This window comes from Monomorium pharaonis, chromosome 7 (assembly GCF_013373865.1).
Source record: "Monomorium pharaonis isolate MP-MQ-018 chromosome 7, ASM1337386v2, whole genome shotgun sequence".
Lineage (NCBI taxonomy): Eukaryota > Metazoa > Arthropoda > Insecta > Hymenoptera > Formicidae > Monomorium > Monomorium pharaonis.
Genome location: NC_050473.1, coordinates 17,076,337 through 17,092,404, shown reverse-complemented (window position 1 = coordinate 17,092,404; position 16,068 = coordinate 17,076,337). Strand labels below are relative to the sequence as shown.

General features: G+C 40.9%; 1 protein-coding gene across 1 annotated transcript in view; it reads left to right on the top strand.

The window, feature by feature from the left end:
- Positions 1 to 4,813: 4,813 nt before the first annotated feature.
- Positions 4,814 to 16,068, top strand: part of LOC105830461 (guanine nucleotide-binding protein G(o) subunit alpha) — a 30,711-nt gene continuing 19,456 nt past the window's right edge. The window contains exons 1-2 of the mRNA XM_036289810.1: positions 4,814 to 5,759; positions 10,152 to 10,870. Coding sequence (XP_036145703.1) covers positions 10,753 to 10,870 — 118 coding nt within the window. The 5' untranslated portion in view covers positions 4,814 to 5,759; positions 10,152 to 10,752. The remainder of the gene's footprint in view (positions 5,760 to 10,151; positions 10,871 to 16,068) is intronic.

Below are 16,068 nucleotides of genomic sequence, written 5' to 3'. Positions count from 1 at the left end.
GATGGTTTATAAGTCATTTTGTTTCGTCGCACATGTTGTTGTTATCGCGATTATCCTGTCAGGATCTTCGTGTAAATTTCATCTAAAACTATTGTAACAAGCCGATCGAAATTTGATTTTGGGACTGATGGTCATTGTTATCTCGAGTTTTGTTGGAGCACACGTTTTGTTACGCGTGACCGGCGATATATATTTGACGACGAACCTGTTCATTTTTGTATCGGACTATTTCATCGAAACCTGCTCAGTAGGATCGCCGGCGTCCTTGTCCCTGGACACTTTCGTTTGCACCCTTTCAGTCGTTGGCTCCCGAATGTGTCGTTTTGCCCTTTGCCTGCCTTTCTAAGACTTTCGACGATATTTTCAAAGTGCATATATTTTAGGTAATAAAGATACATTGTAATACACACACACACACACACACACACACACACACATATATATATATATATATATATATATATACACATATACATATACATATATGTGCCTATTTAACGTAACTTTATTTTTGCATTTTTCTCGCTTGATTAACGCTCACGCGGAACACGTACGTTTTTGTGCGCAATACCGTCAACGTGCATGGTATCGCACCGCTTTTTTTCGTTTCTCCTCTGAAAGATTGTCAGCCTGGCGCGCCAGGAAAGGTTGTCACGTGGATGTCGCGCCATACTCCTGTATCACGCACGATCGTGATAAGGCGTGGGGGGAGGGGGGGCACGTTGCCTCTGTAAAGAGAAAAGATAATGCATATTGCTTGTGTAGGGTATGCACTAATCACATCGTTTATGTCGAAAGGTAGTAAATTAGTTTACTCGAAGGACTTCCTCCGAAATTTTTTCTCACTCAAGCGATTCCTGCACAAGATATGTAGCTAGCATTGTATGACAAGTGGTGAGGTTAAATAGGGAAGCAGTAACGCACTTTCTCGCTTTTATCTTTAACTTTCGAAGGGACTATTTCGCACTTTAACGCGAACTCGCACACGCACGCGCGCGTATACTCTTCTCCAAGGGATAATGTCGGCGGCAATCCAGCTGTTATCAGACATTCGTGAAAGTGATACCAAGATGGGAATTAATTTTCACCGATTAACCCCTATCCGGAAAGTCCATTTTCTAAAGGCAAACGGGTAAACGTATATTTTTTCTCTTTGAGAGTCTCGTATAAAAAAAATATTACACATATATATAAATATATATTTATCTTTATATAATCAAAGGCTATGTATAAAACTTATACGAATTTAGGAAACGTATTTTAGGAACTTTAAATTTCGAGGAATTGAGAGCTTGCCCGGATACGAGTTAAATGCTGTTCAATTAATTGACGATAAGCATGGAGTATTGTGATGTAAATTCACGGTGTGCAACGATACATTGTTTCGCATTAAAAGAGAAAGAGTTCCACGTCTTATGATACTCATTCACGTGCGCACGTGCGCACGTGCGTGTGCGTATGTATACATTAAATATATAATATATATATATACATATATATATATCTATACTTATGCTCTTTTTTTTATATGACAATGTAATTGTAGTTCATGTACAAGAGTTCAAATATCTTGGATCCAGTTTTAAGAAGTAACGGGCGAATGCAGTGGCGGCGGCCATCGAATTAGTTATTTCTAAACTCTCTGAGTATATGTTGAAACGTATTTTAACAATAGAAACGTTATTTTTATACGTGTACGACGTAGTTGTATATCAAACAAGCTGCGTGGCGCCGTGTGTAACGAGATATCGCGACATGTTACAATGCATGTGTAATGGAAAAAAGAAAGAAAAAAAGAATATTTAAAACATTTTGTCGTCTCTATGAGTTCTCTCCGCATTAGGAGCTGATGTGCTCGGGGTGATTCGGGAGAGCGGGGTCTCCGCGCGCCGGCGAAACACTCTGTATTACGAATAACAAAACCAAATCGAAAGTTCATACCGTTAACATATTTTTTAGCAATACTTTGTAATGAACGAGAAGAGTGCGAGAAGAGGGCCTCGAGCTCTCCCTGCGGAGCGTAGACGATAAGAGCGACGTGCGATATTCAAGAAATACAGCGTAACGACGATCAAGGCTTGCTGTACACGTCTTCTTTTTTCTTCTTTCCGTCTTACTAAGCATACCGAGCGGGTTTATCGTTTTTCACGTGGTGAGGCGAATCCTTCCTCGAGGACAAATCTTCGCCACGCCGCTGCGTTGTACACCACCCTCGGCTACTCTTATGAGCTTTCGATTACGGCAGCAGGCGCTTCTGACATTTCAAGAGAAAGTCGGAGTATAACGTACCAAGTAACATGTAAATGAATAAGTAAAAGCACACGCGAGCAGCTTGACGAGCACGAGGCATCCCTTAAACGGAGATCGAAGTCGGTATATAATTTTGACGTGATTCGAGCGTGCACGCAGAAAAATATCATTTGCGTGCTGAAAAAAGCGATTACTCAAACGATTACTTTTCTTCTTTTAAGTAACAGTTTGTCTTTAGAAAAAAATATTTTCTTGATAATAGTTGATGATAGTCTTAAAATAAATATTTTTATTTTAAAATAAACTGTGTGTGTGTGTATGTGTGTGTGTGTACACACTATACTTGAATTAAGTAAATATTATTTGAAGTATTTCACCACTTTATTTATCCACAAATTTTAATACTTTAATCAATTTTATGAAATTAAAATTTTATTTGGTTATTATTTTGACTTTTCTCTTTCTTCAATAATACTTTATAATTTTAATTAATTTTGTACTAATCTTTGAAAAAGAGTATAAATTATTTTTGTGATTACATGACAATAAGTTTTTCTAAAATTTGTGATAAATATATTTTTTAGAAAATTGTCAAGAAAACTTTTTATTAGAGAAAACACACACCACACTATTGCTGAAAGAAAAAAAAGTAAATTAAGTAATCATTTTTCTTAGTAGTTGAAGTGATATTTTTCTATGTACAGGCGAGCCTAATTCGCGGTTTTTCACCATCGACCGTCCCAGAGAGGGGTTAATTGTCAAATTTAGATTTAAAACAAAATAAATTTTAAAACAAATTTAATTATTAATTGTTGAAAGCAAGAATAAAAATCGCGGATCAAGCCGGCTGTGCTCGAATGAATCGAGCCGGGTGAAACTTTAATCGCGTCCTGGTTCCTTGGCTTCGAACGATGTGCAGTAAAAAAAAAAAATTTATTCAGAGATTCTAGTCGAAGAAAAAGGAGAGAGTAGGGAATGGAAATCCATCAAGTGTCGTACGATTTCATTGTTCGAGCATTATTTTTGACTTTTCACGCGATTATTAAATATCACGCGCTATCAACGATTGCGTTCTAGAGTCGTTTGTCCGGCAATGAGCGAGCTGTAAGCTATCCCTTGTGTGCAAGTTGCATAAATCATTGCGTGCGTCATACGGGTCGAGATGATCTTAGGATATGTTATTCTTACTCGGTACTTCTAATGTCGCGACCAATAAAAATTCGCGGGCGATAATCGATCGTCCTCGCGCGCGACGCGTAAGTTATAATGTGTTAAGGTAAGTCTGACAATTTCTTTATCTTTGTAGGAAGCAATTTTGTAAAACATTTCGTCGAGTTATTAGCAATAAAGAAAAAAATGATCGTGTACATCACAAGGGTTATACATTTTAAAGCGTATTGTGGAAAGATTTATTCTCAATGTTTCTCCCCAGTCAGAAATGATTAGTTGGAAAGTATAATATTTTCGACGTCGATAAATATTCGACATTTTTATTGAATTTCAACTTTATCATAATTGTTTTTACATTGATTGGACGATTGCGAATGTTTCTAAAAAAAGGTTTCTTTTTTACGAGATTATTTTTCAATCAAATCGATGCACAGATAGAATTAAACAAAAAACAATAGATTAAAATATTGAAAAAAAATTTGCAGTTGTTCAGTTAACACAAAATTTAAATGTTGTGTGATCGAAGAGATAATAAAAATATTAAGTAGTTATTAGACATCATATTAGATCATTCATCGATCGACGCGTGGATGTTGATTCGCTTATTTTTATTTATTTCTGACTGGACGATCCATATATATGACATTTCCTCTCGTCGTGTCGCCTGGGACTTTTTATTAAGCATGTCAATCATTTTTGCAGATAAACGGCAGCTAAGTATAATATATGGATCTTTGCAAAATTAAAAGTACTAGTACGTAATAATAAAACATTTACATTTATAAATTATATTATAAATATGTTACAAAATATAAACGTGTTAAATAATAGATTAGTGCAAAGGATTTGTCGCTTTTTCATTGCGACCTTGTTAAATAAAAAGAAAACCGAAGGATCTCTAATTAAAACAAGGAAATTGAAAATTTTTCTCTCTAGACAAAAAGAAAGAGCATATCGAAGCCTAATTTTGATAATCTCTTGCTTTATTCGACGAGATCAATCCTGCGTGAACAAAAAAAAAAAAAAAGATAACATAAAGCGCCCATTCGTTCGCATCGGTGATCGTAACGCGCCTCGGGCTACTCGTTCGAGAGTAAGATAGCGTCGCGACGCCGTTAGATGTCGGGACGATGTTTTCGAGACCGAGGTCGAGCGATCGCCGGTCGTTTGACGGCGCGATTGAAACGAAGAGTGTCGGTCGCGGGGGCCGGCCGGTCCGGAATCGATCGCCGTGTTCCGCGAGCCGGCGATGGCGGTAGCAGCGGCGGCGGCGTCGGCGTCGGCGGCGGCGGCGGCGGCGACGACGGCGGTGGAGGCGGCGGCGGAGTCGGGCGGGGCGAGAGGTCGCCTCGATCGACGCTCGAGTCCGCCGCCAGTACGCGTCCAGCTCGCCGCCGCTGTCAGGAGAGTGCGACTTTCGCGGAGCACCTACACAGCTGCCGGGTCCGCGGGCTTTAATCCCCCTTCCGTGGAATAATTCGCGCGAGCGAGCGAGCCCTCGGTCTCGTTGGCCACGGACTCGGGGGGGAGAGGCGCAGGAAGGACGCGCGCGCGCGAGATCTTTCGCGCGACGAAGGTGACAGGTCGGGGAGTCGGGCGCGCGGGTTTCGTTACGCGGTCGCGGACTATAAGCCGGCAGCCGTCGTCGTCGTCGTCGTCGTCGTCGTCGTGCCCGATCCCTCTCGCGCTCGTTCGTCGTCGCCGTCGTCGTTATCGACGTCGACGTCATTCGGTCGCGAAAACCGAGAGTGTGGCACCCGGCGCGCCGTGCCGACGCGGCTCGGTCGGGGAAATCGGCGCCCTCTCCTTCGTCGAGAACGAACGGGAGAGGAGAAACGTAGACGGAGGACGTAGAGTATCCCGTCAGAGGGAGAGCGAGAGACGCGATACCCGAGCCGCTCGCGCATACGCACGCACGCACGCACGCTCGCTCGCTCGTTCTCGCGCCGCGAGTGCTCACCGTCATCGTCGCTCAACATCGTCGTCGTCGTCATCGTCGCAGCCGCCGCTTGCCGGGACGAGAGTCGTCCCTCTCTCTCTCTCTCGCGCGCACGGGTCGAGCCTCGCCTAAACTGCTCCTCCTCTCCCGGATCCCGGTCGGGTCGAGCAGGACCGCCGACCGTGCTCCTGCCGGAAACCGTTCTCCCGGAATATCGATCAAATAGCCTGAGAACCGAGTGAAAAACTAGTCCGGGAAGAACGAGAGAGAGAGAGAGAGAGAGAGAGAGAGAACGCGAGAAAAAGGGTGTCGGTGGCGGAGAGAAGAAGAGACAAAAAAGAGAGAGATACGGCGAGAGAATCCCGATACTACTACGTCGCTCCAGGATACGCGGAAGGAGGTGCGTAACACGTACGCGTTTCGATTCCGTATCGACGGATCGCCGGGGGAGAGAAGCACCAGTTTGTGCGTGCGCTCGCGGTGACACCGTCGAGAGCTACCCCTGGCGAGCTGTTCCGAGAGAGGAAGAGAAAGAGAGAGAGGGAGAGAAAAGGGGAGCGCGAGATGGAGAGAGAATGAGAGAGGGCGGGGGTTCCTCTCCGGAATACGCGCGACTACTGTACACTCGCGCTCGATTCACCCGTTAACTGCTACGATTTTGCTCCCGGAGGACGGAAAGGTGGGAAGAGGGATGAAAAAGAAAACGTAAGGGGGTGCTCCGAAAGTGTGACATGTACCCATGACGAAAGTTCGATAAAGAAGGGTGGCAGTTGACGGATTAACCGAGTGCGAGTCGTAAGGTGGTTTCTTTATCGGCGCGCACGTTGCTTAATTATATCTTCTCTTGTGCTTTTTTTTTGTATTGGAATGATAAAATTAGAACGGTAGATGTGTTTAATCGCGGTGCAAATTATATGTATACGATCTTATACGCACATTTACAAGTCTGCATCGGCATATTTTGAAAAAAATTTATTCACTCCAGAATGTGACTAAATAAAGTTTGAAAATTATTTAATCTGATTTATTTGGCATATTAAAGAGAGCAGTGCTGGAAACAATTGACCTGCTTCCTCAGGAGATTTATGGTACTAGCTTCTTCAACATCAGTTAAAAGTAAATTATCATTTTTCGACAGTTACGAAACTCACTTGTAAAAAATCAAAGACTATAAAAAAGACAACGATTATTATTATTACACTGTTTCTTATTAATAAACATAGAAAACACAGTTTTGTGAAAGCGTGTAAAAATTTAGCTATATTTAATACAGATTCAAAAATAATTTGGGTTATCAAAATAATTATGTAGGACACACACGAATTGTTTGCTAGAATGTCAAATCTTTTTGTAGCATATTGTCGTAATGGTTGAGTGTATAATTATTTTAATAATCAAATAAAATTATTTTCAGATCTGTATCTATATACATAGCTAAGTTTTTAGAATATTTTAGATACTTTAGCAAAATTCTTCTCATATATCGAATACCGTTGTTTTCTCGTAAGAAAAATATCGATGGAAGCGGCACATGTAGAAAGAGTAAAGATAAACGACCGAGTAATTTCATTTTACGATTTCAATTAGGCTCCTCGCGCTGCGCAGAATGTATTGACGGCGATACGTCGCTCGTGATACGCGATAAAATAGCGCGATACACGTGGGTCAACGTGTTTTCGTCAAAGTCACGGAGGAGGAATATTTTCAGTCTCTCCGGGATACAAAAAGAGAAACATAATTACTCTCGATAAAACATTGCGGCAATTATGTCTTACGTTTTAATCTCCCCTCAATGTACATATACGTGAGATGAAAAGCATCAGTTGCCAGCCATATTTTAATGGTTTAAAATCTCCGAATTTCAAATGCAATCTAAAATGCACATCGCGTGACTATAATCAATATAAGGTTTCGCATTGCATCGTTGCTGCATTAAAGCTCGTTTATATCAATGTAGCTTAACTTTTTAACACGATTTAACTTACCTACCCTCTAACTTGCTTTTTCTAATATTTAGAACTAGAATGGTTTCGACCGAGTCTAAATAGGAAATAATCGTAGCTAAATTGTCAAAGAGGAACCTTTCTAAACGTTATCAGGAACATTTTCGATATTTATAAATAAATATGATATTCCGTTTTTGTCTCCTATGACGATTAATCAATAGTCGAGGGTCGGGAATTTTAGTTGTTATTTGTGACATTAAACGAAAAAAATAACGTAATTACATTCCTACAACACGTATAATGAATTAAATTGTTTTACTTGTAACATATGGATTATAATCATTAAGATTCAATCTTGCAGTTTTTCAGAATAGATAGACATACATTATACGATACGAGAGCTTTTAATTATTTAGAAATTATGTAAAAAAAATTTTAGATACTTAGGTTTGCAATTTAGAAGGATTTATGCATTTGCTTACGGACTCAAATCCTTTCTTTCCTGTCGCACTAAAATTACTGCGCGCTACTGAACGCTAAAGAAGCCATGCAAGCGATAAACAAGCTTTTACAAAATGACGTATTCTGCCGTAATTGTTGTGTAACTAATTCTGTTGGGTTGACAGACCTTTTCAGATTAAACAATGATGATCTAATTGTTCAGAGAGAGTGAGAGAGAGGGAGAAGGAGAGGGAGGAGAGAAGGAGAGAGAGAGAGAGAGAGAGAGAGAGAGTGTGTGTGTGTGTGTGTGTGTGTGTGTGTGTGTGTATCTCGTGTAAAACGAAATATATTCGTAAACAATAAAAATTGAACTCCGGTTAATGTTGTAGGCTTATCTCGCGTATTGTAAGAGGCTGCTTTCCGCGCGTCGCACATTAATTATGCAAGAGCAAAAAGGGAAAAGAAACCGAAGATGAAATCGCGAGAATCTCGATAAATCGGGGCAACTACGGTTTGCCGACATCCGTTCGTCTTCTTTTTTTTTTTCGCGCGTTACGTCTCCTTAACGTATTTCAGTCTTAGTATATACCAACGATGATATTTTATGAAGCGCGACGCGTATCGCTTCCATTATATCAGGTCGTTGCATTTTATTGATCGTACGCCGGTGTGTTTCCACGTAATGCCGTGCTTGCGAAGATGTACGTGCAATCCGACAAACGAATAAACCATGGACATTGCCAGCTCTGCGCGACTGAGTTTTCCCGCCAGTTAAAAATTCAGCCGCCGCTACCAAGCCGGAACGATTTCGACTTTGCGATGGCGTACATATCAAGAACTCCCGGCGAAAAGCTAACGGCGTTGTTTGTTAAAATTGTTTGCGGAGATATGATACTTTTAAGACAAACCGGCATACAAACTTGATAGATCGAGCCGGGGAAAAAAGGTATCGATATCTCCTATTGAGTTTACACACGCTCAGATTCTGAATTCTGATGGAATAATTCCTTGGTTTACATCGTTCTTTTTTTTTCAAACTTCGACAATGTCGCAGTTTTGTTGCAATTTGAATTTTTACTATACTTTTGCGCGATTATCGTCGTCGGTATTTTAATGCATTGAAAATTATTTTGTCATGTAAAGAGAAACTTGTGATTTTAATTTTTATATATATATATATATATATATATATATATATATATATATATTGTTGCTGGTATTTTTGATAAGATCTTCCGATTGTCTTCATGTCTGAATATTTAAATCGTTTTTATTGGCGAGCGATCGCTGTCAGAATCCAATTGCAATTAAATCGAGAATCTAATTTAGCATTGCTATCTTTTCACTCTGGTTAAGTTGGGTTTGTTCTCGGTAACCGGGAAAGGAAACTTGGATTGAGTTTTCTTAAATAGCTCGTCAAGACCCACAATTTGATTTCCGTTTCATTATAATTCGTCGGTCTTTTCACGCAACGACACTCCTTTCTACGAGTTGCATTAAACTAGGCTGACTAAACGTGAATCTATTCTACTATCATGTCCTATCAAACGAGGACTATTCCACTTGCAAGCTAAATAAAATTGTACGTACAAAATGTATATTTAAAAATTCGTCAAATATGCAAAATTTTTACTTCCCTTTCCTTCATTTTAATTTAATAAAATCTCTTTATTTGACAATATAAAAAACGTGATACAAAATGGACGATACAAAGTTTGCGGATTCAGTCTATTTTTATCGTCCCATTTTCTCTTTCATTATCATTCATTGTCAAAATTCAATCTTTCATTCAGTGTGACTAATGACATTAGATCGGATTCATGCTCAGTGACAAGGTCTTAAATCGCATCGGGCGGTTACGATACGCCAGCCTAATAAAATTATTACCCAGCTCGCGCCGAGGAATAATAACGAGATACGACGAACAAACGACGTTATCAGCGACGATTGGTTGAGAACCTTTCAGCGTATCAAACACGGGCGATCTGCCAAGTTTCGTGATAGCGTATACTGGTCGTTGGAAAAGCGAAAACGGATGTTATACCTCGGCGTTATTCAACGATCGATTAAACGATGCCGATATCTATGATCTAATCGAAGGACTTGGTTATATGTAATCGATTATTCTAATCGTTTGCATTAATGAGTAGCGCATATGTAGCAATACGAAATAATGTTTCCGAGTTTGTTTCTACACTCTTCTAGAAAATATGTTTGAAATTTAGAATAAATTTTTTAACATTAAAGTACAAATTACTTAAAAAATCTATTGTCTATTAATTTATGCGCCTTTTGCTACAAGCAGGTTGCTACATTTGTCGAGCTATTGACAAACAATTTGCTTCTCGTCCCTCCCCCCTCCAAATTATGAAATTATTCATTTGATTCCTCCTTTCTGCTTGCAGACGCAGCTGAATCGCACGGCTAAATCGGCGCAAGGGTGGCGGTGGTTAGGGCCGCGTACGGGTGGCTGCGGTCGCCCAGGTAGTTAGGGGATCACTCGGTGCCGGTTGCCGCCGCAGTAGTAGAGTTGTTATCGGTGACTACGAAGACGAAAACGACGAAGACAAGGACGAGGAGGAGGACGGCGGTGGTGGTGGTGGCGGAGGAGGAGGAGGAGGAGGAGGCGGCGGCGGAGGAGGAGACGGTGAAGGAGGCAGTGCCGGTATTAGTGGTGTCAGTGGTGTCATCGGTGGCGAAAGTGTTTACGGTGGTTGTGGTGGTGGTGGTATCGGCTGCTGTGGTGACGACGGCGACGGCCGCGGCCGCGGGTGCGAAGTGCGACGAGGAGGACGGGATTAAGGAGGAGGAGGAGGAGGAGGAAGCGGAGGAGGTGGAGGAGGAGAGGAGGTGGTGGTGGTGGAGGAGAACAAATTACGCCGGGAGGTCGTTTCACCCTCTTCGTGGCGACGGGGCCGCTTATACCTGGCCGCCGGCCTCTTTAGCAGCCGCTGGTGAGAGAGGAAGTGCGTGAGGGTGGCATTTGTAAAGGCAACGTGTAGCAAGATGGGCTGTGCCATGTCCGCGGAGGAGCGGGCCGCTCTGGCCCGCAGCAAGCAGATCGAGAAGAATCTCAAGGAGGACGGTATCCAGGCGGCCAAGGACATCAAGCTCCTGCTGCTCGGTATGTGTCGCGTTTCTCCCCACCCCCCCCCTCTCTGTTTGGTTTATTCGTCTCTTGATCCCGAAATAAACCGTACACGGGCGATATTGTGCGCTCGTTAAAATTTTATAACGAGAAATCGTTAGTGGGCGGATTCGGCAGATTCCCTCCCCCCACGCTATTTTAGAGTTTGGGGTATCTAACAGAGAATAACAGTTCTAACATCCAAGTTTCTTGCTGAGCATTCTCTTCAGAAATACGTGTAATTCAATGTAAAATTACGTAAAACTGGATACTTTCTTTGGGAATCTATCTAAATTCTTGTCTATGTTGCTCAGGGTTAAATAAGATGCGCGTGGGGGATTATTGAGTTTTCCAATATTTGATTAAATGTTTCTTTTCCGTGCTGATTTTTATCATTTAAATTAAATTTAGGTTATTGTAAAAATAATGTTATCGCGTATTACGTAGAAACAGGTCAGGCAGAAGAGATAAGCAAGCTGGCTGTGTTTGATTTGGATCTGGCGATTTGTATATTCATTGAGTGCCGCGTGACGGATATACCAGAACAATAACAGAAAGAGACAGGAGGGGTTGGCAAAACACACCCCGGTGGCGAGTTACGCTGAGATACACGAATAAAAGAATGGTCGAAGGAAATATAATGTAACAATTATAATATTATTTATGCAACCCGATGAAAATATATTACAGTGTCGTTTATTTTAATCGTCACGCTGCTCGTTTAAGCGTCCGATATCGCTACGTTAAATCGGTAGGATCGGCAATCGTGAAAAAATAACGAAGCATGACTAATGCAGCAGTTGCGAAGAATGGTGGGAGACTTAGCTCGGGAAGGAGTTCTGAAACACGGGAAGAACAACTTTATCAAACTGCATAAATATTGTCGGGAAATTATCCGTCGCGGAAATAGCGCATGCAACTTGGCGACCGACCGCGATTATATCGACGACGCGAAGTATCTACACCGCCGCTTGCCTCCCGCGTTAGATATTTCATGAGCTATGGATCTATTATTGGTGAAAAGTTGCGCACTGTACGTTCTCTCTCTCTCTCTCTCTTTATTGATTTACCCAACTTTCTAAATGCGTGCCAAATCGCAAACCAATTATGTCAAAGTTCTCTTCGTCTCGTGCGGGAATCATCGCGATCGCAATTCCGCGATTACCTCTCTGACGTAACCGGAAATTAAGCTCGCGATGCTTCCGCGGAAAAATACACGGCCGGGAAAGAGCGAAGTTTTCCAAGTCTTGCGGTCAGAACTAAGGGGCGGCGCGTTAATTATTCAGATCATTCGCGAGATAATAATTCGAGGGTTGTTTTGTATAAAGTTTATCCCGGGCCGATCAGAGGCCCGCAAGCGCGGCGTTCGTGTTCTCGCGGATAGAGCGCCGCGCCGGCTTTTTAAATCGACCGGCATGCAGGAAATTGGACGCGACGTAAAACCGGAAGAATGGCGCAACAAGCGTGTTCCTCCTTATTGCGGAAGGGTAATGCCCGATCGCGTTCGTTCGACGCGTCAGTTCTTTCAGTCCAAGCGCCGAGGCGCATAATTGCCGGCGTCAACGTTAGATATCATCTGACGTTTCATCGGTGACGTCAGCGCTTTGGGGACGCGACCGAGGTGCGATAGCACGCGCGTCTGATTCGCCTGCAATCACACCGGATCGGAGGAGGAACTTTTCCGTGTGAAAACCGTAAATCGACAGGGGAAACATGCAAATGATATGCAACGTGGATCTCGCGTGCCAAAAATATTTCTACCGAAATAGAACGGCGCCGCGATTGCTGGCGACGGAAACTGAAAAAAATTGAATCGGATAGCGGGTAGATTTTTCTCTTTCTCTCTCTTTTTTTTTTGTCCGGTCTCGTGTTCATTCTCGGGATATCTGCCTGGGGTCTGACGGAGGATGTCGGCAGAGAGAGAGACCTGATATTTGCCAGGACACATACTGTTGCCACGTGTCAGCGTCCCTCGGGCTGCGAGACAGACACAAGAGCTGAATGAAATTTTCAGTCGACAGGGAAAGTCTATCGCCCGATTTTTTTTTTTCAAGCTAGAGGCACGCGAACGACACGGTGGATAATTTGGGAACGCGGTTTCCACCGGCATTTTATACATTCGTTGAAGCCATACCTCACACACACACAACATATATACATACACATATCAGGGACATATTTATTCTGGTATCGCAGACACCAGATGCAGAATACCTAATAAATTTTTTTTTTAGACGGAGAAACGTTCAGGACATATAATAATTTGAGAAAAATTGTACGCTGTGTTACTGTCCCATTAACGTAGATATGTGAGAGCTATTGTACTTATAATGAGTTCTTGTTCCCAAGAAAAAAATATAAATAATGATAAATATATGTTCGGAGAATTTTTCCCCATCGGGAAGTCATTATGATAATTACGCAACATAGAAATATAATTACAAAATCTGAGATTCATTCATGATCACTGTCTCCTTACGAAGGTATTATTATGTGTCGATAAATTTCATATTTTATTTTTGTATCGATATTAATGAGGCACAAATGGCACGTAGCGTTTAATTTGCCTCCTGTCAAATTTTAATTATGTTTTATGGACATTGCTGTGCCACTTGTATCTCTGATTCGAAGTCTTAATGAAAAAATCCTACGTCGGCGTTCGCGCTATAATTAGAGGCAAAATCAGTGCGGGGGTGGCATAAAATGTACCCGCGTATTGTCTCCGTTTATCCGTCCGCGTGCTAATTGCTTCGCACGTTTTCAATTTACTTTCTAGCCTTTTCTCGCTTTCCGTTTCGCAACGGGATATATACACGAGAGAATTGCCAATCTTAGCTTTACCCTTTTGGGCCTGCGTCGCAGTCTTTTAATATTTAACCTCAAATACTTTAGTAATTTAAATTTGCATCAATATTTGGTGGAAGTAAAATTGTTTTCATTTCAACTAATAAGTAAAATTTTCTCGTTTAATTGTGAGTTTAGTCCGCCATGTAGGTGAACTAAACTCCTCATTTTTAACGATGCTTGTCCCTCGGGGACACGCTGTGCATCTTAAAAAATCGTATTCTGCATTAACTGGGAAATGTGACTTGCGAGCATCGTGAAAGACACGTTTTCTAGCGAAATATGGGTCCTGTTTATTGGTGTAACCAGTGACGTCATGCGCCGGCGGAACTTGCGTGCATATGTACGTGCGCAAATTGGCTGCGAGTATTTTCATCCGATTAATGGTGCCTTGGCTGCGAAATACAAACGCACGTTGCGTATTTCAAGGCGACGCAGGGCGGCTCTATGGCGTTAAATGTCAGCGACTCAGACACCTTCTTTGTCGCGGTGTGCAGCGTATCGATACGCAGAGCGTTAAAAATGCGTGAAAAGAGAGAGAAAATGATTATCTGTTTACTCTACTTTTAAGCTTAAAATAGGGATCTTTTTTAAGATTTTACATTTTCGTTGTTTTTTTTTTCAATTAAAATCGTTTACGAATTTGATAGGAGAAAGGAAAACTTTATATAAACATATATCTATACAGACAGTTTTTTTCATTCTGTATTTCATATTGTTATTTAAATTGATCTAAAATTTCAACATTTCTAATTATGGATATTTATAAAGAAATTGCAAAAAAAATTGTTCTTTTATTGTTACATTGTATGTGTAAATACATTGAAAATATATCGAAATTTATTTATCGAAAGATAATTTATGAGCATTTATTAAGCATATGATTAATTCATATCCGCTGACTTGCTCCGGAAATCCTGAAAGAATTTGCAAATATAGTTAAACGTACTTTAAAAACAACATCGATTGCACTATACTATAAGTCCCGTTCCGATGTAAAATGGCAAAGGGCACGGTGTGTTTGCGCATGAAACCGGCCGAAATGTTAGAAGGGCAGCGTAATAAAATACAATTTATTGCAGCCTGTGAATTGTAACAATGTGAAGTGTTTTTCCGTACATTATAAATGTTGCAGTCAATATTTAATTACATTATAATTAATATTTCATTCTTCGCACACATACACAGCGTTACTGCATATAGAATTACACAGACTTTGCTATAACTTATAATACAATCGAAAAGAGTACAGAATTGCATACAAGAATAAAGTATTTTTTATTTCTAAATATTTCATCCAAATTTCTTTTTTAGTCGTTCTTCAAATTAAAGAGCCAAAAACGACATCTTTGTTTACCTATTAAAGAATCAGATATTTTTTTAACGAATTTGTAACTTGAATAATTAAAGTATATCGCTTTTGTTTTTAATTAATTTTTGTTGCTTTTAACAAGTAGTCATTAATGAATAAAAATAATATTCAATTGAATAGAAATTCATTCAAGTTTTCTTTCTCCCTTCTCGTTATACATTTTATATGTATTTAAATTTTAAATATGAATATATATTCGTTTGTTTTTATACTATGACTTTTTGTATATAAAATTTTTATTTTAAATATGAATATTTGTTTTAATATTCTGGCTTTTGTAATCTTAGCAAATATATTAATACAAACTTTAAATTTTCTCTGATGTCATATTATTCATGTTTAATATAAAAAAGGGCTAGTATTATTTTTCTTTTATATTAGTTTTTCATGAATATTTCGCACAGTTTATTTCGTTCTGATATGAACGTCAATGAAGTGTGAACAGTTTCTTGTCTCCCGCCGCTGTCTAGGTACTCAAAACATTATCAAAATTATCTCGGTTTCACATTTATCGCGTGATGGATAAAGTCACCCTCACAACGCGCGAGCCATCCGCCGCGTTGAATAGAGCAGGTGAATAAAAACACAAGCGAGAGAACGCGCGCAGCTGCAGGAAGCGATGTGTACGTACCGGCGTGCACAATTCTGGACCGGATTCGAAGATAAACCGATCATTTGCAGCTCTGTGCTCTTTCGACAGATGAGTTTCAAACCGCGTGGTAAACCGCTGTGGCTGACAGGTGCCAAATTTTACCGAGGCCGCCATAGTAAACGCCGCGCTGGCTCCAAATCATATCAAAACGATATAACAAACCGTCGTACGGAATAATAAAGCGCCCTCCCCCCCCCCCCCGGAAGTGTATACGGTGCAGAGCCGTGGCACGGGTGATGGAATTAAACCGGAATTACGAAAGTTAGCGTCCGGAATCTAATACGGAAGGAGGAGTCACCGGGAAGAGCTCTCGGAGTACAGTTTATC